General features: G+C 37.0%; 1 protein-coding gene across 1 annotated transcript in view; it reads left to right on the top strand.

The window, feature by feature from the left end:
* Window positions 1–24,082, top strand: part of tmem131 (transmembrane protein 131) — a 53,546-nt gene that overhangs the window by 25,506 nt on the left and 3,958 nt on the right. The window contains exons 4-32 of the mRNA XM_053498559.1: window positions 4,613–4,681; window positions 7,411–7,531; window positions 8,301–8,417; window positions 8,514–8,636; window positions 8,738–8,818; window positions 8,946–9,096; window positions 9,187–9,243; window positions 9,350–9,411; window positions 9,499–9,607; window positions 10,763–10,871; window positions 10,977–11,127; window positions 11,721–11,891; window positions 12,876–12,986; window positions 13,166–13,300; window positions 13,666–13,770; window positions 13,871–13,957; window positions 16,496–16,648; window positions 16,775–16,850; window positions 16,941–17,055; window positions 17,171–17,309; window positions 18,036–18,145; window positions 19,855–19,921; window positions 20,154–20,302; window positions 20,522–20,664; window positions 21,286–21,469; window positions 22,352–22,537; window positions 22,944–23,099; window positions 23,193–23,731; window positions 23,831–24,000. Of these exons, the coding sequence (XP_053354534.1) occupies window positions 4,613–4,681; window positions 7,411–7,531; window positions 8,301–8,417; window positions 8,514–8,636; window positions 8,738–8,818; window positions 8,946–9,096; window positions 9,187–9,243; window positions 9,350–9,411; window positions 9,499–9,607; window positions 10,763–10,871; window positions 10,977–11,127; window positions 11,721–11,891; window positions 12,876–12,986; window positions 13,166–13,300; window positions 13,666–13,770; window positions 13,871–13,957; window positions 16,496–16,648; window positions 16,775–16,850; window positions 16,941–17,055; window positions 17,171–17,309; window positions 18,036–18,145; window positions 19,855–19,921; window positions 20,154–20,302; window positions 20,522–20,664; window positions 21,286–21,469; window positions 22,352–22,537; window positions 22,944–23,099; window positions 23,193–23,731; window positions 23,831–24,000 (3,946 nt within the window). The remainder of the gene's footprint in view (window positions 1–4,612; window positions 4,682–7,410; window positions 7,532–8,300; window positions 8,418–8,513; window positions 8,637–8,737; window positions 8,819–8,945; window positions 9,097–9,186; window positions 9,244–9,349; window positions 9,412–9,498; window positions 9,608–10,762; window positions 10,872–10,976; window positions 11,128–11,720; window positions 11,892–12,875; window positions 12,987–13,165; window positions 13,301–13,665; window positions 13,771–13,870; window positions 13,958–16,495; window positions 16,649–16,774; window positions 16,851–16,940; window positions 17,056–17,170; window positions 17,310–18,035; window positions 18,146–19,854; window positions 19,922–20,153; window positions 20,303–20,521; window positions 20,665–21,285; window positions 21,470–22,351; window positions 22,538–22,943; window positions 23,100–23,192; window positions 23,732–23,830; window positions 24,001–24,082) is intronic.

The raw sequence follows: 24,082 nt of genomic DNA on the forward strand, positions 1-24,082 counted from the left end.
CTTTTTTTAATTAAACAAAAAAAAAACTTTTTTATTTTTTTTAGATGCATGGTACGTAAAAACTGACTATCAAATGACTTTTTTTCATTAGTTGTCAAAATTATAAAAGATTATTTGACTTTTTCCATATTGCTTGTTATATTTTTTTTTCGTATAAATGAAATACAACTGAAAATTTAACTAGAAGACTGTTGGCTATCACATGCTTTTTTTTTTTAAAGACCCAATCTTCTTAAACTGCTGCTCATGCACTATTCGTGCGATGGAATAAAACGCAGACAGGATGAATTTGCACGTATGATTTTGTTAGTGCTCCTAATGTTATAAAGCAATTGATGCAAGTGTAAAACTGAAGGAAACCCACTAAGCACTGGGAGAACATGCAAACTCCTGGGAGAAGACACACACACACACACACACACACACACACACACACACACACGAGCACAGGTGAGATTCAAACCCCAACACTGGACATGCAAAGCCATTTCGCTGCCAGGCTATCATGGTTTTCTTTTTTTTTTTGAATAACTGCATGCTTAATGTTCCTATTTGGGGAGGCAACTAGTCTGCGTAATATGGTTTTTACATTTATTTACTCCTGACATAAATGAAAAACATTAAGCAAGTCTAAGTACGTATGCTAATGTTCAGTTCAACAAATAATTCAATAGCTCATCAGCAGTGTTCATTATGGTAACAGACGATTGTTATTAGCATGTGAAACATTATATGCACGTGATCCAAAGTGCACAATATATAAATACAAATGCCATATTGCAGTTTAGTATTAGTTGAGCTACTCCTTGTGTAATAGTTTATGATTATAACTCGATCTGATGTATTCTGGGGTTAATATGGTTAAAAAATGTTGGCAGCCGTGTTATCTGTGAGGATTTTATAAGAGGCCGCTCCCTTCTCAGACTAGCTCCGGATTCCTCAATGCAGTAGAACAACTTTGAGGTTTCTGACACCCCATTCACTTGCTCGACCAATCAGAACGCTCCAGCTCAGGGCTCTGGCTGACATGCCATACTGTACACATTTGCATTGGCCACTCCTCACTGTGTGTGTGTCTATGTGTGTGTGTGTCTGTGTGTGTGTGTGTGTCTGTGTGTTGTGGTTTTGTTCTCTTTCCTGTTGGTAGAGAAGCACGAGCCCTCAGCACAGTTGCAATGCACGTGCCACATTCACATGAAATAATTAACGTTTTTTCTTCCCATATTCGCACATCATGTGTATAACTTAAGTTGTTGTCTTTTAACATGCAGTTCATTAAAAATTATAGAAAGCTGTATCTAAATCTTCAAGATTTACATTACTTGTAGAGTTGTAGAGGATCCTTCCCTTATTCACTTATTATCAGAGCATGTCCCCCCTCCCTCCCCAGCTTGTCCTGAACTTTCTGTCTTCTGATGATAGAACTTAGATTGCAGTCAGTAGTTACATTTACATGGGCAATGTTTGTTCACTCTTAATGAAGTCATTCAGATTAGAGATTTCACCTTAACTGTTTACACTGTGTGTGTGTGTGTGTGTGTGTGTGAAAGCATTTAATTATACTTATTAATACAATACTTTTTGTGCAAAATGGTTCTGCCTGCTGATCCATGTTTAATCTGACAGAAATATAAAAAAAAATTGTATGTATGGATTGGTGAGCTAATCGGTGCTCCTTCCTCAGCCCAAGAACCAGTTGATGAAAGTAAAGACCGGTGAGGAGTTTTCTGATCAGGAATGGAGGCAAAAATGTCCTCCCGGGTCGATTCAAACTATTGATAAACGATGGTGATGTTTACACGATGCATTTTTATCGCTATTATTCCAATAAGTAGCGGAATTTCAGCGTCCAAGTAAACACAGCTAGCGATAGTGTTTGTGCTCTGTTGGCGCACACACTGATGTCCGTGTACACATTTAGAACTGCTTGGTGTTCTGTTAGAGCTTTTTTCCGCGCACTGTGCTATTGGCAAGACTAACTGGAGCACAGCGTGTCTCTCAGCGTCTCTCATTATTTAGCATAGTCCAAGACTTATCACACTTAACACTCAAAAATATTTGGAAATAAAATGGAAATTAGAAATTAATTACAGTCATTTGTAGGAATCAGTTACTTTTAAGTTATTACTTGTAAAAGTAGATCTGCACACTATTAAATTATGGCGGGTACTTGGTGCTGCCCACATATATATATATATATATATATATATATATGTGTGTATATATATATCCCGCTCTTTATTTTGTTAAATAAATAATGGCACATTTCAAAAAAGTTATATTTTGTTGTTGTTGTATTTCTCCCAACATTGAGACGTGCTATGATCAGATGATGTTTATTATACATACATACACACACACACACACACACACACACACACACACACACACACACACACACACAAAACATGGAATTAAAATAGGGGATACTCCCTTACGAGGATATATGTCTGTATATTGGTTCAAAAACTGAATTACTAACATCTCCATTTTTTTCTTATCTAAGATTTATCACTTTTGTCTTATGTGGTGCAAGTGACGAGACGTAAGGTAAATGTGTAACTGCAGTTTATTTCTGCTATGATTGCGGTTTCCAGTGTATTTCACCGATTTGTTCCCCTTCATCTTTAGAAAAACATGTAAAATAAAATTTAAACGTTTTGTTCAGGCAAATTAATGTGATCTAAGAACATAAAATATTTAAAGTGGGAACATTTTAAAGGTAAATTTGTCATGTGTATTCTATCTTGAGGTGAGAGAGAGTCTAAATGTGCAGGACCTCTATAGTCCAAGCTTCGTGTAATTTTATTTAAAAAAAACAAAACAAACAAAGATAAAGCTGAGTTTATCTGTAGTCCAGCTGTGTGGTTGTTGATGCAGGTTGTTCTGACCCTGTCTGAGCAGGGTATAGCCCTATTTTTCTGTGAATGTTATGAAATTGTTTCAGTGAACAATTTTAAACGTCCCAAATGTGCAGTCTAATCTTTTGTCTGTTGTCATAAATCAGGAAGTCCTACAATTACACACAGCACAGACTTTAAAATGTTAGTGATGGCTAGTTGTAATTCTACCACACGGGTAAAAAGTAATTTCTGTGAGAATTTTTTTTTTTCCTCTCCTGTGTCACTTGGATTGTCAAAGGTTTTACAACTAAGCTTCTATCAGATAAAACCAGTTTTTCACTTTCTTCTGAATCCACGTTGAAAGGTTTTTAAAGGGCCGCATTTTAAGAATTGCAATCTGCAGTAAATGTAGTGCAAGTACTGGATTCCCAAAATAGTTTCCCCAGATAGTCATAGGTTATTTAAAATCATTGCATCTTAACCACTGGCTATTGGGTTGTTCAACACAAGTGTGTTTGATTGCATTATTTCAGGGTGCAGTTATGTGGTTCCTGATGATATAAGCATTTATTTGTATTTAAACTTTTTCCCCTTTAATCAACTGAACGTGTGCTCAGTAAGTCACCGCTCCCAGGTTTGATCATTAGCTTGTACTTTGAGTTTTTATTTGTGTCCTTCCTGTGTTTGTGTGGTTTTCCTTCCACCTCTTATAATAAAACAAGCTCATGATCCACCGTTCGCCCGATAAGTAACATTTACTGAGAAATATAGTGGAATAATAATAACATACTTATAGTGTTCACTTTATAATAGAAGGACTTATCTCCAGCTGTGTTGTATTTGCCATGAATGCCCAATGTTCACTGTCAACAACAACAACAACAATAATAATAATTATTATTATTATAACTTTTAATAACTTATTATTATTAATAATTGTTGTGAAGAGGATTAAAACCCGACATGCCTAACGGCCTACCTGTTGAATCGTGATTAGATAGTGACTCAGATGGAAAGGAGGCTTACATAAACAGAATTAAATAACATCGGTGTCACATGAGTGAGAATCCTCCTTTGCATCCTGAATACAATAATAGCAGTGTAGAAAAAGTATTGCAGGTTCTTGGGTAGGAAATTTGCACATATGAAACTAATGCTCATGCTGGAGGCAAAGATTTACACTGTGTGTGTGTGAGGGAGACAGAGTGAGCTTGAAGGATGTGCATTTCTTTTTTGTATAATAGATGATAGAATGTGGTTGTGTAATTTGTGGCTAGAAGCACAATGTGTTAAAATAAACCTCAACAAATATCACTTTACACTCAACGCAGGTGCTGCAAAGAGCCCTGTGAGGATATTTAGCTGAAAATATTATTATTATTATTTTAAATAGATGAATGTTGTGAGATATGATCATGCTGTCTGTATTTACTGTATGGTTGTTTATTGATTTAATTAAGGAGTAAGATTACTAAAATTGTGATCTTATGAATGATATGAATAGCGAAGTGGAATTAGGCTGGTTAGATGTTGGTTTCTAAGGAAAGATGGGATCGTTTTCTATCCTCGGATGAGCCTTCCCTGTTCAGGATTTATTTATTATATTGCGCATATTGACTTTTTTTTTTTTTTTTTTTTTAAATAAGGATTTATATCAGAATTGGACACTTGGATTAGACACAGAATTGGATTAGACACATGTGTGCGCATGTGTTTGTTTGGTTATTTGGTCGTTTATGTCTTACACACTGTGTTGCTCTTCTCTACAGTGCATCCTCACACAGGGGGAACAGCAGGCCTATACACTTCGAGCCTCCAATGCTGGACTTCCATGAACAGTAAGTAGCACACACTCTGAGGTCCCTGGTGTGTCCAACACAAACTTCAGTAAACACTTACTTTGTGTACACACACACATGCTTATATGGAGCGGCATTAGAAAACCTTTTACAAGCCCAGGGGTAGCCTAGTGATTAAGACATTGGAGTACGTCTCAGGGGTCACAGGTTCAAACCACCCAGCTACCCCTGTTGGGCCCCTGAGCATGGCCCTTAACCCCTCAGCCGCTCAGATGTGTAATGCGATAAATGTAAGCCATTGTGGATTTGGAATTTAGCCAAATGTTGTGTTTTTTTTTTTTTTTTTTTAAGTTCTTAAAAAAACTGCAGAATATAAGAGATTATATTCTGGCTCTGCTGAAGGACACAAACACACTGATTGTTTAAAAGCATATTTATGCATATGCTTATAATTAATTTTCACATCACACGTGCATAATCACATCAATCATAAGTGTCATTTATATCAGTCTCTCTAGTCTCGGCTCCTAAGGTAAACCACAGACACTGAACAAACAGAAGCCACATCCTGGCTCTTCAAGCAAATGTTAATTGTTCTTACCTCAATGCAAATAATTAATGATTTAACAAATAATTTTTGTTTATTTGGCCAAATCTCACTTATTTAATTATCGTTCAAGCATTGAAGGTTTGTACACTGCCATCTGCACCGTAAGACCTGATATTTTTAAACCATTGACAGCTTGAATATCTCAGGTGATTGCATGAAACTGGTCCAGTGAATTGACCAAAGCGTAAACTTTTAGTGCATAAGGACAGGATCTGAAACTAATAAAAATAAGCATCTGTATTTTTTAACATAATCTTTCTGGTCGGAGAACATACGCAAGTTTAGAGATGAATAAAGACCAGGTCTACATGTTTGACACATCAGCTTTAAGAAAATAAAAAAAGGAAAACCCCTGTTTGTTTTTAAACCTGTTTTTCATCATGTTTAGCCTTTACAAGAAATCACAAAGAAATCCGGAGAGTTTTCCTAATGATGTAACTAAATAAAATACTGTCGTACCTTTATTAAGTAACGCGATTTGTGGCTACCAGAGGCCACTTCCTGATTTTTATTTTTTATTTTTTCCACTTTCCCATGTAATATTTATTTTCTTCTGCATTTAGGCAGACATGGGTCACTGTTTCAACAGTTTTTCAGTTTAATTCCTCATTAATATTCAACCAGTCTTTTTATTAACTGAAATGAGTTTTTGTTCTATTCTGTCACTGTTTGATGCTGTTTTTTTTACTGGAATTGTATGACTCATTAACGAATATTTGGGTTTGTGGGCGTCATCAGGGAGCAAGCTTTGACGTTAGTCAGTGGAAGCCTTTAAGCAGGGCTGGGCAGTTAATTGCAAATTGATCAAAATCCTCACTCTCTCAATCTTTATGCCATTCTTAGCCTGTACAGCAGTTTGGAAACACTTATTAATGTACTCTGTATGCATTTGGATTGTGGACAGAAATCACAGAAAACTGAAGTAGAAATGTGTGTGATGTGACTATTTTGTGATTCATTATTTTATTGTTTTTTTTTTCCAAATGTCTTTATGTGAAGCACTTTGGGGCGTTTGTAGTTAAACCTGAACCCATAAAGCATGGGAAAAACATGCAAACTCCATACACACGCACAAAGATCTGAGCCAGGGAATGAAACCCTTGACCATAGAGGTGCGAGACCACAGTGGTAATCGCTACGTCACTGTGTTCCCCAAACAGACCGAAACGTAATCTTGATCATGACTATTATTATTTATTTATTTATTTTTTTACTTCTAATCCTTTCCCCACTTGGTGTATTTTTTGACACATGGCTCTACTTCATCCAGTTTACAACATGGAAGCAACTCTTTCATTAGACCAAAAAAAACAAAAAAAAAAAAAAACAGCTTAACAAACCTTAACAGTGAACTTTGAGGGCCAAAAAAAGAGATAATAATTATATGTTTAATCATAATCAAGGTAAAATGTTTTGCAAGTAATCATGACAGTGATTTGAAGTCATATCTTCCAGCCCTGCTTTCAAGGCATATACAGTTCTTGCTTTGTCAGTACTGCGTTCAGTCAGTCTTGTGTACTGTACAATAACAAACTGTATCTCAAAATCAGTTTCAGGGTTTAAGATATCATCTTTTATTTTGGACTCATTTGTGTTTGAAACTGTTACTTAGTAAACCGCATCATAAAAGTCAATACAATATCATTTCAACATGATTTTATGCCAGGCTGGATGAATAGTGGAAAATGAAGTGCCTTTATTTTTCCCCCATATGGCTTACGTACTGTACATCCTTAGGTTTTATTTAAATATCTGATGCAAAACAAAGTGCATTAGCTAAAACAAAGCTCAGCACTCTGCTCTTGTGTTCTCTCTCTTTCTCTTTTCCCGCCACCCCCTAGTAAACACGTCTTATCTGTGCTTGTTTGTACCAAATTGCTGCACAGAGTTGAGCAATCCTGCCTGTTTCCAATAAAGCCTTGCTTAAATTATCAAGACCCATCCTAAATCTAAGACTGTAATCTGCCTTTCATACCATGTGCTTCCTAATGTCCTTACACACAGCTGGGGTTTATGCTGTATCTTATGTAAAGGAACACAAGCTTTAGATGTTTTGACCCTTTTGATGTTTTGTTTTGGTGAGTTCTGGAGTCTTTTAATTTCAGGATATCACATGTTTCTTGTGTTTTTATTTATTTATTTATTTTTTGCTCCTTAGGCCAGTTGGGATGCCAAAAATGGAAAAAGTTTATTTGCACAATCCAAGTTCAGAAGAAATTAGTTTAATATCAATATCAGCAACAACAGCGCATTTTCATGCATCATTTTTTCAGAGTAGGGTAAGTGGTTTATCATCTTTCAAAACACACACACACACACACACACACACACACACACACACACACACACACCATACAACAGGCATCTAATGTGTGGATGTTTTGTTCAGCAGTCGGATTAATGTTGACTTCCTGTTTAAAACCTAAAAAAGGACGGAAGCAGCCATACATTTCCTCTTTGATGCACTTGCTAGAAGCTTTGCCCGTCATGTGGACAGAATGGCTCAACACGAGCTGCAACTTGTTTTTAAAACCTGGGTCAAATCTTAGCATCATATATTTTTGTTATTCGATACATGAATGACGCCGCCATGTCAGATCAGTCTGTGAGCTCATTAAAAGCCTAAGGGGTCAAATTTAAAGTGTTCTCTGTGTGTCACTGTGTATCACTCATACTCTCCAGACAGTAATAAATTGCAAACATCCCACCTGTTCCTGACACTTGCACGATTAAATCATGCTGCCCCTCTGAAATGAATACAGCTCACGTTAAACCTGGCCAGGACTCGTTCGGCGCTAATGTCTCATCAGCCGTCACGTTTTTAAGCCACGTTTTGATAGTAATTGTCCGTGTTTAGGATTTAAAAAGGTTATTTCTTGTAGAATTCCACCCTAGCCTGAGATTTTATCAGTGGTAGGAAGTGGGGTGTAGGTCAACTGGACCAAATCTCAAACCTAAAAACAAATGTGGATTGAACACTAAGGCGAAGTGATGTGAGAAACAGTTTACAGTTTGCAGTTTTATTTATTTATTTTGAATTTTTTCCAGATAATTCCACCAGGAGGGAACACCTCATTCGATGTGGTTTTTCTAGCTCGAGTAGTAGGGAATGTAGAAAATACGTTATTTATTAACACATCTCACCACGGAGTGTTCACGTACCAGGTAAGGTAGTAGGATGTCATGAACTGGCATGGTGAACTATACAAATTTGACTAGACTGTAAAATAATAATTTTTTATTATTTTTTTTTTTTATTAGGTGTTTGGTGTGGGCGTCCCTAACCCTTACAGACTCCGGCCTTTTGTAGGGGCCAGGGTCCCTGTGAATAGCAGCTTCTCTCCACTTATAAACATCTTTAATCCACACAGCGAGCCACTACAGGTAATTTTATTACAGCACATGCAGTGATGCATATGATGTCTCTGTGTCTCTCCAGTGTCGTCTGGAAGAGAAAGAAAAAAAAAAAAGATTTTCTCTTTCAGGTTGTGGAAATGTACTCAAGTGGGGGTGATTTACATCTAGAGCTGCCCACTGGTCAGCAAGGCGGCACCAAAAAGTTATGGGTACGCACCCGGTCATCACAAAATTACCAGATTTTGAATTTATTTGCACTCGTGCTTTAGTATGCATTAATAGTGTTGACTATCATTTAATTGTATTTTATTTATCTGTCCTGATTTTTTTTTTTAGGAAATTGCCCCGTTTGAGACAAAGGGCGTAATGAGAGCCAGCTTCTCCTCAAGGGATGCTGACAACCACACAGCTTTCATCAGGATCAAAACGAACGCCTCCAACGAGGACGAGTTCATCATCCTTCCTGTAGAGGTGGAGGTAACCTCAGGTAAGGGTGGTCCGAGTCAAAACTACAAGCCTTGCGTTTTCAGCTCCGATGTGAAAACCTGTCTAATTATGGATTCATTTCTTTTTCCAGCACCTGGTATATACTCTTCAATAGAGATGCTAGACTTTGGTACACTTCGATCCCAAGGTAGCCTTAGCACGGCTTGAGCTCTTTAATTATATAGTAGTGTTTCCTAATATAGGCCTGGAACAGAAATGTACACATTAAAAAAAAAACTCTTTACCCTTTACAGATCGACCAAAACAGTTAAATTTGCATCTTCTAAATTCTGGAACAAAAGATGTATCGATTATGGTAGGGCTTTTCCACCTTATATTTTTTCTTAGTACTTATGTTCATTATCTTTAATTTATTACTAAACAAACCTTCTATGTGTCGCAGAGTGTTCGGCCAACACCAGCTAATGAAGCCATTGCTGTTGAATTTAAGCAGGTTACACTAAAAGCAGGAGAGAGCCGATATACCAAAGTTGCAAGTATAAATTTTGATGGTAAGTGCAGCTTTTGTTTGTGTCGTATTTTTCCTTTGTTCTTCACCGTAATTGATTCTCTCTAGTGTGGTGCATTATTCATTATAAGCTGTTATTGTCTTTTGTAAACCAAACATTTTATTTGGTTTGTCATTTTCAACATAAAAGACTCTTCACAGTTGTGTGACCATGGAACAGTTTTTACTGGGTGTTTTGGCAAGAATAGTGACATGTGATCTTTTCAGACTTCTGATCATGCAGGTGCAAAGCTCTTATGTAACACTTTGGCTGGCGTAAAACAGACAATGTCACCTCATGGTTAAACAATGCTGAGGATAGGGTTAGATGAATGCAGGTGATTTGCTGTGGCGACCCCTGAAAGGGAACAGCCGAAAGACGGAAAAGGAGAAGAAGAGAAAATAACAATCGTATTTCTAGTTGGGATGCGAGGGCAGAATATAGGTCATAGACAAGACATACTTTAATGACTTGGTGACTTTTTGTCAAGGCAGCAATTACTTTGTGCTACAGTTATAAAAAATAAATAAATAAATAAATAAAAATAAATGTATAAATAAAAAGATTAAGACTGTGACTCCATAATTATCTTTTGTTAACTCATAGGTTTGCCATGTTACAGTAACATATAGCTTTTTGTAAAGTGTTATCACATCCTGTTAGCTGCAAATTTAAAGACACCCAGTAGTGACGGAAACCGTGAATCATTTTAGTGACTCAGTTCTTTGAATCTCATTCATCAAAATGAGCGAATCTCTTTGTTCTTTTGATTAGAAATAAAATAAAATGTTGCAATGTCTCAATAAATAGACCCACCAACACGTCTACATACACAAAGTTTGGCCATAGTTCCAGTAATGAAAATATTACAATGCAGCTAAGGACATATAATAAACAGAATGAGCAGCTTTTTGAAGTGTGTGGAAATTGGAGTGTGTGGTGTGTATCAGACTTTTAGCTGGGCTGGGGGTTGACAGGCTTTTATGCTGTAACTTTTTTCTTTTATTACCACCAGCCAGCAAGTTACTAGCAAATAAACTGCTAACTGGTATACCAGAATATAATTGAAGAAATGAAGACTGTGATGGCACTTCCTTCATGCTGTATTACAAAACTAATGTTTTTTCTGTTTTTCTATTTTATTTTTTGCTGTTTCAGCTTCAAAAGCAAGAAGACCAGACCAGTTTTTTGGTAAAATAACAGTAAAAGCGAAAGAGAAAAGCTACTCAAAACTTGAAATTCCTTACCAAGCTGAAGTTTTAGAGGGGTCAGCTATTTTTGCCCTTTTTTTTAAATTCTTGTTTGTTTATTTATTATTATAAGACATATGTCTTGGCTCCTTAAGGAAAGACATTTCCTTTCTCTATTATAGGTACCTGGGCTTTGACCATACAGCCACCCTGTTCCACATCAGAGACAGTCCAGTAGATCCAGTGGACCGGCCCATCTACCTCACCAACACCTTCAACTTCGCCATTCGAATCCACAATGTTTCCCTTCCTGAAGATGTCAGGATGTTCAATGTGAGTCATTCAGCTCATACTGTTTTCTGGATGCTTGTATAAAAAATTAAGTTAAGCCAAACTTTTATTTAACACATACATAAATGTGCAGTCAAATTATTTCTTTTTCTCATACCCCAGCTTCTCATTAGGGGACTGGGGTCAGAGCGCAGGGTTAGCCATTATATAGCGCCTCTGGAGCAGACAGGGGTAAAGGGCTTGAACTGCCAGCCTTCCAATCAGCAACTTAGTGTCTTAACAGGCTTCACTACCACTGCCCCATGAGCTAGAATTTTTTGTTTTTTACAGTTGAAGTTGGTCGATTGCTTCAGCTGGCATGTTATGAAAATAATATGTGGGATTACTGAAATCAGGACAGTGTTGTTTCTGCAGTCACTAAGTTACAAGGTCATAGACATTCCATCAAGCAACACCAAAATCCCCCTAAATCAGTTAGAAAAAACATTCTCAGCATCCTTATTTTGTCCGTATATGGATATTTTGGTGAACATTGTTATCGAATAAGTGTTTTTACACCGCAACTGTGTTTGGATTGTCTGTTGTAAGCATTACATCCGTATCAAACAATTTGTGTGTGTGTGTGTGTGTTTCAGGTGCATAATTTTACCACACCAGTCCTCATCCCTCCTCACGAATCCCGCTACATATTCTCCCTGCTCTTCCGGCCTGTACGACCCTCTATCCACATTGATAGCAACATCCTCCTCGTCACCAACGCATCCAAATTCCACCTCCCTGTCAGGGCCTACACTGGCTTTCTGGAGGTATACAACTCTAAAAGTCTCTAAGTGACTGTTTCTTTATTTCCAACAGAACGGTAAAAAAAAAAAAAAAAATCTCCTGTTAGACATGATGATCCTAACACAACAAGTGAGAAGCGTGTTTATTGTAAACAAGATTAGATTACGGATCTAACACTGTTGTCCAGTAAGAAAGTCATGTCATTACTTCATGAGGAATCCACTAAAGTAGACACAATAATAGGCATCACAACAAATATCTTGAGTAGTAACAATTCTGGGATATCTGGGCCCTGTACTGCACACACCCTTCTTTTCTATTACATTATGCACGGTCCTGGCCAAAAACAAAACAAGGTTGCTGTTTTAGAAGGATCAAATTACTGGCGTACATCAAGTTAAGTAAACATTACAATGACACGAGTTAGGTTAGGACTATCCAACACATTATCATACACTGTCACGTTTTGGAAATCACAGTTTAGCAGTTTCCACATGCACAGTGTGATGAGAACTCTCAGGATTGGGATTATCAGTGGCTGTGCCAAAAGAAAATTACATGTTAATAAGACTAATGGATAAAAAAATAAATTAATTAAATAAGAAATTAAATTTGCTAGAGAGCATAGATTGGATTTTGGAGCAATGGAAAAATGCCATGTGATTTGATGCGTTTACTGTACAAGCTTCTGGAGGTAGTGTTATGATCTGGGGTTTCTTCAGTCCAAACGCTGTCAGGTCTAGACCAGCAATGTTATGTGGCAACAAAAAGTCAGCTGACGACCTGACTTTTACACAATTTTACATATTCCAGGACTCAAATTGTGAAAACATTAGGAATCATGCAAAGATTAAATCACAAATGATAGTCCCTTTCACACGAGAAATTAATTGAAAAGGTAATGCAGGCTGTCTTGAATGATTGAATAAACAATTATTATTTATGTATGCCTTATTTATTTTTAGTTAATCACCTAAAATTAAAAATCACCTGTGTTCTTTCCAAAGACTGTCGTCGTTTCACCCAGCTCTAAAGAGAATATCCTGGACTTTGGCATCCTCAGTGCTACGGACACCAGCAGTTTGGTCTTCGTGGTTGTCAACAACAACCCTATAGAGGTAAGGGGTCATGTGAGCTCAAATTGCTAAAACTGCTTTATGTCCATTAGTAGACAAGCATCAGGGTTACTACGAACATGAAGAAATTGTTCGTGTTAGATTGGATTGGACTTGTTGTTTCTCTTTCAAGATGTATTTGTACTGCACTGTTTCTAACTTAAGTGATATATGCTCCACAGCTGGAAATAAAGTCGTGGCTAGTGACAGGAGACAGCTTGTCTATGGAGCTGCTGACCACAGAGAAAGGAAACAGGAGTGTTGCACTGAGCCAAGTCGAGGAGCTTCAGAACACTTCAGTGGCTCATTATAAAACAGTAAGAATATTAATGCACATAAGCATAGGCACACATACGCAAACTCGGGTTACTTTAACATAAGGCTTTACTCTCACTTTTCATTAACTATGTTTATTTCTTAGCCTAACAACACAGCACTGACAGTTCAGATGCTTTTTTTTTATAGCAAAAACATGGACCTGAACATGCTTGAGCATGAGCATGGTTTGGTTGAGAAATCTGGAGTAGATACACACAAGTCCTGACTGTGTTTTGCATGCCCTTGAATGAAAAAAAGTATTTGCACCTTTTTTGCTTAACATGTCCATAGAAGGGCCTTTACTCAGGAAAAGCATATGTAAACCGTAGTCATATCACGTTTGTTTTTCTCTTTTCTTTTACAGGTCATATTAGCTTCTGGCTATTATGCAGCGTTTAAAGTAACCCTGATAGCTAAAGCACTGGAGGGTGTGTACGATGGAGCTGTGCACATCACTACAGATTATGAGGTGTGTTTCTTTGATGCACAAATACTGTAGCCGGTACAAGTCTAAGTGCTCAGGTGTGGTGTTCAGAGAGTGAGTTCATTTCTTTTGTCTCCTTTTTCAGATATTGACCATCCCAGTAAAGGCTCTTATAGCTGTTGGAACATTAAGCTGCTCACCCAAACATATTATCATGCCTCCCACCTTTCCGGTAAGTTCTATGTGCTGAACATACAGTGCAGGGTGACTCTAGAAAATCTTGACAAATTAATGGCTTTATATTATACATATTGGATTTTAATACATACTATTACTAATACTACACTATATTTTGGCTGATTTGGACTTTGCCAGGTTTATGGAGATTCTCTTTCCTAACATACATTTTTGTGCAATAAGCCCCCTCATTTTTTATACATTTTACTCCCAAAGAGACAGACGCTCTTGTAATTTAATTAAGTCTTGAGAAATAGTTCTTTAGGCCTTTTAAAGGACTTTCTGGCTCTCATTTTTTGTCAGGTTTTTGCCTCCCACTTTTGGTACCTGAGCAGTTTCAGAGGAATCTTTTACTTTTGTTTTGTTTGTTAAGCTACACAGATCTTTAAATCATTGAAGCGAAAAACAAAAAACAACAAAAAAAACATCATGAACCAGTGAACAGGTGCAGATGACAAATGATGAGGTGGTAATTAGTATATACTGATGATGCTGAATGCTAAGTGGTTGGAACAGATGAGAGGGGAAATGAGGTTGCTGCTGAGGTTGTTACATAAAAACAACCAATTTCTAAATTGTGTCTGCAGGCACAATGCCGCCTGTCACAATGAAATGTGTGTTCCCGTTTCTTGGATATAATCTACATGATTTTACTTGATTTAACTGAGTATGAAGAAATGAGGTGTGACTCAAGACTTTTTTGCCCAGTTATTGTAGTTACATGTGATTTTGCATGATGTCACTTACACAAAACAGAAATGTGTTAATCTGAGGATTTCCAGACAGTTCTTAGTGTAAATTGTATGATGTGAAATTGTCTTATTATGCTTGAATTATTTGGTTTCCAAATTGAAAAAAAAAAAATAAATAAAAAAAATTCTAAAAATGGGTTAAATAATATGAAATTTATTTTTATCATGATCTTATGACACAATAATAAATCTTTCTCTTTTCACTTGATTTAATTTTTGCAGTGTACACTACCTTAAAATTACCTTTTTTAAATGAAGGTTGTAGTATTTTCATAACAGTTGCATGTTTTAAACATAAACAAACGGTATGAGCTGTTATAGAAAAATCAGCTAGAGGGTGTGAAGTTGAATTACAAAGATTATTGTCCCAATAAAGGCATGTGGTGAAGTGCTCTTCCTTTTTTGCAACAGCAGTTTATTAGCAATTCCTTTCTTATTAAACATGTTTTAGATATGTTTAGTTACACTGTGTTGTCCTCAGGTTTGTTTTTTAGGTAATAGTTTTCATCTGTTTCTGGCTTTGTTAATTTAAAGCATATTTCATACAGGACAGACTTCATTAAAATTCTAATTTATTTGTCTCAGTGCAACAGTTTCTTACTTGTTCAGCTTTGTTTCCCAAAGTCCATCGACCCCTAGATTACGCTTGTACTTGTACTTTATAACTAAATATTGATTATAATAATAATCGTTATTTAGTATCGATATAATTTAATAACGATGGTAATCCTGTCTTAATGTCAGGAAGCAGTTCAAGGTCAAACTGCAAATATGTATTTTAATTTACAGTAACAGTTCTGCCAAAAATCTTAAGTTTGCTTTCTTAGTATTGGGTTAAACTGAAAAGGCGAAGAATGAAAATAAATCAAACACTTTCCACTAGTTTTCTTTTTTGGCATGAAACATTACACACCTGTCTTAAACTTGGCTTTAGTTTAATTTGATATACTGTAGGTTTGTGTTTTTAGTTTTAGACAAAAATTTTGTAACATAGTGAAAGCTAGTAGTTGTCGTAGTAATATAGGAGCTACCTTAATGCTTGAATCACTGTCCTTCTCAGGAAATCCTTCTAGACGCTCTAACTCATGGTTTGATTTGTACATTTATGTAGAATCTCTTTACGAGGGGCGTTCATTTTTTAAAAATTATTGTTATTATAAGAAAAATAAATGTAATGTTGATTGTGAGCTTAGTCCTAGTGGTTTCTTCGAATAATCGAGAAGGGAGAACTCACTGGGTGCGAGGTAGTGGGACTAGGCGGGTGGGGCAGAATTTCGTACCTAAAGTCACCCACAAGTTTCACTGTTTTGTGACCTAAACCCCTCCTTTCGTGAGAATTCCACGACGCTTCGCCTTGGTTTTGACTCTAGCAGCATCACCACTACACCACGGGTTTTTTTTTTAAACAAGACGAAATGAATGTACTTCGTGAATGTGCTCATTTCCGGAGACATAATTTTGCAAATGTTTTCCATTTTTTTTATATTATAGTGTGATTTATGTATTTATGACCGCCTCTTGTACATACATCCAACTGAACAAGCCACATACATCTGAATTATTTAAACTGTAACCTATTAGCTTTCCTTATTAGTGCGTTATACAGTGTATAACTTAAAAATTAAACTTCACACACCATGTCTTTCTTATGATGGCACTTGGGATATAATAAAACCTACATTTTATGTACTGTAGCTTTTATTTTGGGCTGAATGATGTGTATTAATTCCAGCGTGGCGTTTTATTAGTATTGATTTATTTGACTAATTTTCTCTCTCTAGGGAAAAGTGGTTCATCAGGGTCTTAGCATCCAGAATTCATTCTCACAGAAAGTGAGGCTCCAGCAGATCCTCTCTCTCAGCGAGGACGTACGGTTTTACTATAAACGACTGCGCAGTAACAGAGTGGAGCTGGAGCCCAGGCGCAAAACCAAGGTGTCTGTCCAGTTTCACCAGTCATGTACTTCGTTCCATTGATGAAACCTACTGCATTTTAAAGCAACTAGAGTTTAAAATCTTAACAATTGCTTTTAAATGTATTTCTTTTCTTTCCTTTTGCAGATAGCGAATATTTATTTTGATCCCAGTATACAATGTGGCGATCACTGCTATGTTGGATTACCATTTGTACTAAAATGTAAGTAGGTTGTTTTTTTTTTTTGTTTTGTTTTGTTTTCCTTCCTTTCCTGTATTTTTAAGCACTTGCTTGCTATGGTTATGTTTGCAGCTGAAGTAAGACCACACATTCCTGCTATGCTGGAGGACATTTGGGACAGTGATGTAGATTTACATCAGAAGCTTCTGAAGAGATGGAAAGAGCTGAAGGAACAGTCAGGCCTTGCGTGAGTCCCAGCATGGCTTTCTGGCATACAGATAGTACTTGTATCCAAATCAGATTTCATACTCGGTATACAAGGGCTTGTTTGTAATATGAAAGGATGATTTTTGTTGTTCTAGGATTGAGGCATTCTTTGAAGTGAACACAGATCTGCAGAAGAAGGTGCAGGCCAAGATATCAGCACAGCTCACGTGGCCTTCACTGATCAACTCCTCACAGCAAGTCTTGTTTCCCCTCACCAACATTAATAGTTCATCGGTGAGTTCCCACACACTCGTTTACATTTGTTTAAGTGTTAAAATTGCATATTATTTGGATGTTTGATTTATCGATTAAAGACGATAAATACCCAGCGTTCATTCCTGGGGGGGAGAATTGAAACAATAATTGTCATTTAATAATCTTGGTGATGATTATCATGTGAATTTAGCAAATATGTGTTTTCTGCTTTTTGATTTGTGCACATCAACACCAATTTATAATGTTAACGAGGATAAATTCATCTTCTTTTACTAAATCATGAAATGCTGTTGTTTTGCATAGTAGATGTAAATCACACCACATCCCGTCATGGCTTCTGCACTCGAACAGATGTACAGAATGGATTAAATTCTCATGTAATACCTAAAAACATCTATGTTCAACAATATTTTATGCTTTCCAGCACTGAGTAAGTAGGTTTACACACAAAGAGAATGATTCAGTTACTATGACTATAGGTCATGATTGTGTGTAGACAAGATTTCCCTGTTCTGAAATATCATTGCCAAAATAAGATACACGTACTATGGAACAATAATTATTTTTAGATAAGTGCATCATCATACATTCATTTACATATACTTTTTTCAATAAAATAAATGACGGTGCAACAAAAACACTTTTTTTTTCTTTTTCTTTTGGTGGTTAAGGGAAATATTTCTTGATCGACCATGCCTCAATGCACACAAGATTTATTTAAGTTGTTTTTTGTTTTTTAAACAGGTGGAGGAGATCATTCTGGAGAACCCAGCTGATGTTCCAGTCTACGTGCAGGTTCTTCCTGTTGCCCTCTACCCAAATCCCTCAGCGTTTACAGAAATAGTTGAAGACAGGTGATGAATCAGACCACATTCTGTAATTGCTACTTATAGAAAGTAGGAACCAAGTACAGAAGTGTTTTTTTTTTTTTTTTTTTTTTTTAAACAGATTTGTTCTGAGGAATTACTTGTATTCACAAGAGACTATGTTTGTCCTAAGGGGGAATTTAGTGTCCAAATGCTTCACTAGATTTTCTTGCTTTTTTTATTTTTTAAACCTCTTTGTTTGTGTATGCCGCACCCACAGGGGTGCTAAAGCAACATGATCTGCTTTGCTTGTCAAATCACACCTTTAACTTCCTCTTAAGGAGATGAAAGTGTATACATTGGGAAAGTTGAGAAGTTTTGTAAGTTGAGAAGCTAGTAAAGGAAAGTAGATGAATGGAATAACCTGATTTAGCACATCTGTTTAGTTCTGTTCGTTTAGCTGCTTGACTAAGACAAAGCTATGACCTGATTTTGAAGAATCTGCAATTCAGCGCTTAAATCTGGGCTTGAGTTTTTGATCCAGATTCTGACCTTGCTAAGCATTTCAGTGAACTGAAAATAAAGTACTTGAAAAATACTTAACCAGAATAAATTTTTTCTGTAGCTGTTGCTATTTTATACAACTGTACACATTTTGGCGTTGAGGTAGCTCAGTCGTTAGAGTACGTTAGAGTCAGGACTACAGTTCAGAAGATCCCAGGTTCAAACCCAACGACCATCAGTTGCCCCTGTCAGGCTCTTGAGCAAGGCCTTACCCCTCAACTGGTTAGATGTAAGTCGCTTTGAATGAGGGCGTCTGCCAAGTGCCATAATGTAAATTTAATTTAAGCATTTGTTTGTTATGCACGTAAAGACAACACATCGGTTCAAAGACTATAGAGGTAGAGATGGATAGTATGTCAAGAATGGAGCATCACAGATTTTCAGAGAAGTTTTTTTTATTTATTTGTTTATTTATTTATTTATTTTAAAGAAATATATATTTATTATATTTAATTAGACAACTGTCAACCTGGCTAATTTAAGGTAGGGCAGCCCGATTTGATATTAAAACAAATGCATAAAAAAATATCACTTTGCGATTAATTAGACACTTTGTGATTTAAACTACAATATTTAACTAAGTGTACCACATGTAATACTAAGTGTATTCAAACGTATTTATCTCGGCTAACATCAAATAATGTCACAAATGCTTTAATTAAGAGACTGTTTCCCAATATTTGTCACCTCAAAATAATTAAAAAAATTTAATTAACAATTGCTTAAATTATTGGCACGCACTACATAAATGTCTGACTATTTACCTGTGTTTGCAATTAAATAATTGCACAGGTCCATATTGCGATTTAGGTTTTTGTGATAAGTTAGTGATTAGCACACATTTTAAGGATGATGGATAACAAAAATATGTGGGTAAATTCTATAAGCACCACTTTAAAACAAAAAGACACTTCTCTATAGCCATAAAGTCATCATTAATGGTTAGTAGTAAAGTTATGGTAGTAAAGTTATTACCAGTAAGTCATGTACAATGTTTATGCAGACCTTTTTAAGATCCTATTTAAAGGGATTAAATGTACCTGGGCCATTAGACCAAAGTAGACCAAGAACAGTCTGTTTAAACATTTTATTTTTATTATTTTCTGGTGGATTCCCTCCCTCCCCCTTTTTTTGTATAAGGTTTTAGCTACAACATTTTAACTCTTTTTTTTTTTTTTTTTTTTCCTTCCCAGATTCCTAAATGAAAAGATGTCCAAGATTAATACAAGTACACTGGAATTTGAGGTTCAACAGAATCAAGTGAGTGTCCACTTAGGTTTCTCAAAGACTCTATAATAATGTTTTATTGCACTTTCCAGCTGCGTTTACTAATCTGCATTCAAAAGTTCATCATCATTTAATTTTGTGGTATTTGTGCTTGTATGTTTACTCTTTATTTTTACACTATTGATTAAATTGCCAGTTTCTCTGCTGTTTAGCTGCATCTGAGTGGTACATCTGTGTGTGTGTGTGTGTGTGTGCTGTGTGTTAGTCCTCAGTAGTGAGTTCTACAGGATTTGCGGAGGGCTTGATACGAAACTCTGTCTTCAATGTGCTGCTTATGCCAGGTGAAGCCAAATCACTCACGGTCAGGTTCTCACCCATCAGCAATCACAGTGTCTCCTCTCTGTTAGTAATCAGGTGAGCTCTTAACTGTCCTAATTATTTTGCATTTAGTCTTAAACTTTTGTGATGCAAAACATTTAACAAACTTGTTTTTCTTTCTTTTCTTTTTCCTTGCAATCTACAATTCTTATTTATATCACTCAAGTCAAGACTAATAGACATAGTGCTGGGTAGCATCAGATGTTCTCAAAGAGTGAAATAATTGTATTTTCTTTTTTCATCATGTTTGTAAAGGAACAACCTGACTGTGCTGGACCTGATTATGGTGCGTGGTCAGGGGACCAGAGAAAGTCTAAAGCTTGCTGGGAAGCATCCTGGGCCAGGCAGCTCTCTAAGATTTAAGATGACAGAGGCACTTCTTAAAGACTGCACAGAAAGTGAGTGTGTTCATGGATTAATGTGATCTTCAGTAAGAATTTTAAGAGGCCGTAATCAAGTCATCTTACTCTTGTAGCCTGTCTTTTTGAGCCTTTAGTAATTATTACCCACTTCCTGTTTTAAGATGCCTTTTCGAAAGACCAGATTCCCCCCTCTACACACACACACACACACACACACACACACACACACACACACACACACACACACACACACACACACACACACACACACACACACACACACACGAGTGTTAAGAACTGTACATGCTGCTACACATGCTACAGTGATTATGTAAGGGATAAACTTTCTTCATTATGCATCCCTAGCACATGTGACTGTGGTTTTGAAACACGTGAGGTTTTTTTCCTGCAATACCCTACCTTTCACAATGTTTTGCTGACTTCCTTTAACTTTGGTCAGTCTGTGCATTCCTTGTATATAAAACAATATTGTACAGTTCATAAAGGGTTTTTCATGATGATTGTTTTTTTGTTTAGATACGTTGTGCTTGGAATTAAAATGTCCAGCACACTACAAAGTTGGTTAGTTTCGTCTAAGGATATTTTATTTTTGTCATAAACTTGCTGAAGTATTTTTTTTTTTTTTAACACAAAAAGACAAACCCAAGGAGCCAAATTTCACCCTGAGGAAGACGTTCAGGCTGGAGAATACAGGCCTTCTCCCGATTCACATCCATTCTCTGGAGATCAGTGGCACCCCTTGCGAGGGCTATGGATTCAAAGTTCTCAACTGTCAAGAATTTGCACTTAAACCAAACACATCGAAAGACCTCATCATTCTGTGAGTGCTTCCAATTATTTATTCTTTTTAAGGGTTGGAAGTATCGTAAAGGGCCATTATGGAAATATGCAGGTTCTGATTGATCACTAGTTTTTCTTTTTTTTTTTGGCTAGTTAAATATCTCATAAAAATGTGAATAAGAAATCTTAAATAAAATTATTTCTGCATCAGGACAGTGTAGCCAACTCCAAGCTGCTGGGTAAACACCAGTTTATAAGTCTCTATTAATACATATGAAGAAGCATATTTATGATGTTTCCCTTGGGCCTCTGTGGAGCCGTGAATGTTTTTGCCTGTTAGAGAAAGTCAGGCTTAAACGTGGCTTATTAGATGCCTCCTGAGGTTGATAGGAAAACTAACTAGACGGGTACATTTTTTGGAAGAAAATGTTGAGGTGCTTGCCATGGCAAAAATTTGGCTTCTGGGCCTTTTATAATGACAGTGTACAGAATCAGCTGCTAAGGTACTCTAAAGTGGTTGCTAGGGCGTGGCTCGACAGCTTCACAAGGATCCTGAGAGATTGGTTCCCTGAGTAAAACGAGCCCACCCCCATGTATCTCTGACAATGGGATCCACCGTTAGGTTCAGTTTCACAGTTCCTACAGAAGTTACCATAGCTGGGAATGCAACTGTGACCACTTCCTGTTTCAATAGGGAGTACTTTCACCATTATGTGTCAGTGGCTCAATTTTGGGCACCTCTTGCGCCCCAGGGGTACACTTATACCCTCTTGCGGGGTATGTTCTGACACAGCTTGCAAGCCTCCTCAATTGTGGTAAATTTTAGATTTCTATAAATTGTGTATTTTTAAAGTTGGTCTCATGTCCCCCCCCAATCTGTATAAGAAGTTAAAGTAATGTTATCTGTCTATGTTTGGTACAGGTTTACACCAGATTTTACTTCATCACGAGTTATCCGAGAGCTGAAGTTGGTGTCAGCCGGTGGCTCAGAGTTTGCATTCGTGCTAAACGCCTCGTTGCCCTACCACATGCTGGCAGCGTGTGTGGAGACCATCCCTCCACCAAACTGGGAGCTGGAGCTCTACATCATTGTCTCCCTGTTTATGAGGTCAGCACTTGTCATCTAAATAGTCTTGATTCTTATTAAGGACTAAAGCAACAGAGCTGAACATTTTATCAATTTGTTGTACAAATTCTGTTATAATGAAAAGATTTCCAATGCCACCTACAATTTGAGCTGTAAGATAAAAAAAAGAGAGTATAATTAAGATTGTTTCAGGCTATAATCGTACAAAAAATGCAATGGCTTGTGGTTAATCAAATTTTTTTTATAACAAATACAACTTTTTTTTTTTTTTTTTTATGTTGAGAAGTCTGGCTGAAGTAAACCTTAATTTCTTTTCTACCCTTGATATAATGACATCTTACAGTGTGTGTGATGAGATATTTTAAGTTGCATAATTCCTACTGTCAGAGCACAACTTGAACATGCCACCTTTCTTGGATTTCTTTAGTTCTATGTTCCTCCTGGTTATCGCCACGGCCTACCTGGAGGCCCAGGGAATATGGGAACCTTTCAAACGATGCCTATCTGTGGAATCCAACTCTCCCATGGAGACTGGAAAACCATTTGATCTCAGGGAAATAGTACGGATACAAAGTGATGCAAAGTAAGTCGATGACATTTATATTGTCTGCATAGTCCGTACTTAACAACATTGGCAAAAAAAAAAAGGAAACTAAACATTTCTGATGGTTTTCAGCTTGAATGATTTTGGCGACTCGCACCAGAACTTAAGCAGAGGAACGTATGGTTCAGGTGGGAGTGGGCGAACTGGTGGGCGCCAGGGTGGCCTACACTCCAGCTCGAATGGCAGCGCAGTTTTAGGGGACAGCAAATCCAGAGGCAGCTCAGGGCGCTCATCTATGCAAGCTTCCTCCCCTTCTTCCTCTCAGCTCATTAAAGATGGCAGCTCAGGACTAAACCAGCTGACTTGTCGCAAATCACGAAACTCTAAGCAGCAGCAGCAGCAACAACAACAACAACAACAACAGCAGCAACACCACCACCACCAACAACAACAACAGCAGCAACAACAACAGCAGCAGCAATCCAACCCCTTGGAAGAACTGCAGAACCTGAGCACAACCCTGACATCTCAATCCCATAGAAGTCAAAGCACAGAGGATCAGGATTACAACCGGCTTGTGGTGGCCATGGACAAAGACTTGGACCGGCCAGAGTCTCCTGCTGTTAATTCATTCATAGAACAGAGCATACCGCAATCTGCACAAAATAAAGGTAACACGGTGTTAAAGCTGTAACATTAAATTTTATATAGTTTTTTTTTAAAAAAGAGACAACATTTTGATCGTTTACCATTTTTATTATAAAATACAGGGAAAATGAAGAATAAAATGAAGGTTCAAAAAAAGAAAGAAGAGAAAGAGAGGAAAAGAAAGGGAAAGACCCAAGGAGAAGAGCTAAAAGAGTCCCTTGCAGATAATGACGACAGCTCCTCAACTACTACAGAGACTTCAAACCCAGACACAGAGACTAATATTAAAGAGGTATTTTACATACAACAGCTTGGTCATTTCATTTGCAATGTAGGACAATGTGGCCTAATCGTCCAACACTTACATGGCCTTT

Source organism: Clarias gariepinus, chromosome 6 (assembly GCF_024256425.1).
Source record: "Clarias gariepinus isolate MV-2021 ecotype Netherlands chromosome 6, CGAR_prim_01v2, whole genome shotgun sequence".
Taxonomy (NCBI): domain Eukaryota; kingdom Metazoa; phylum Chordata; class Actinopteri; order Siluriformes; family Clariidae; genus Clarias; species Clarias gariepinus.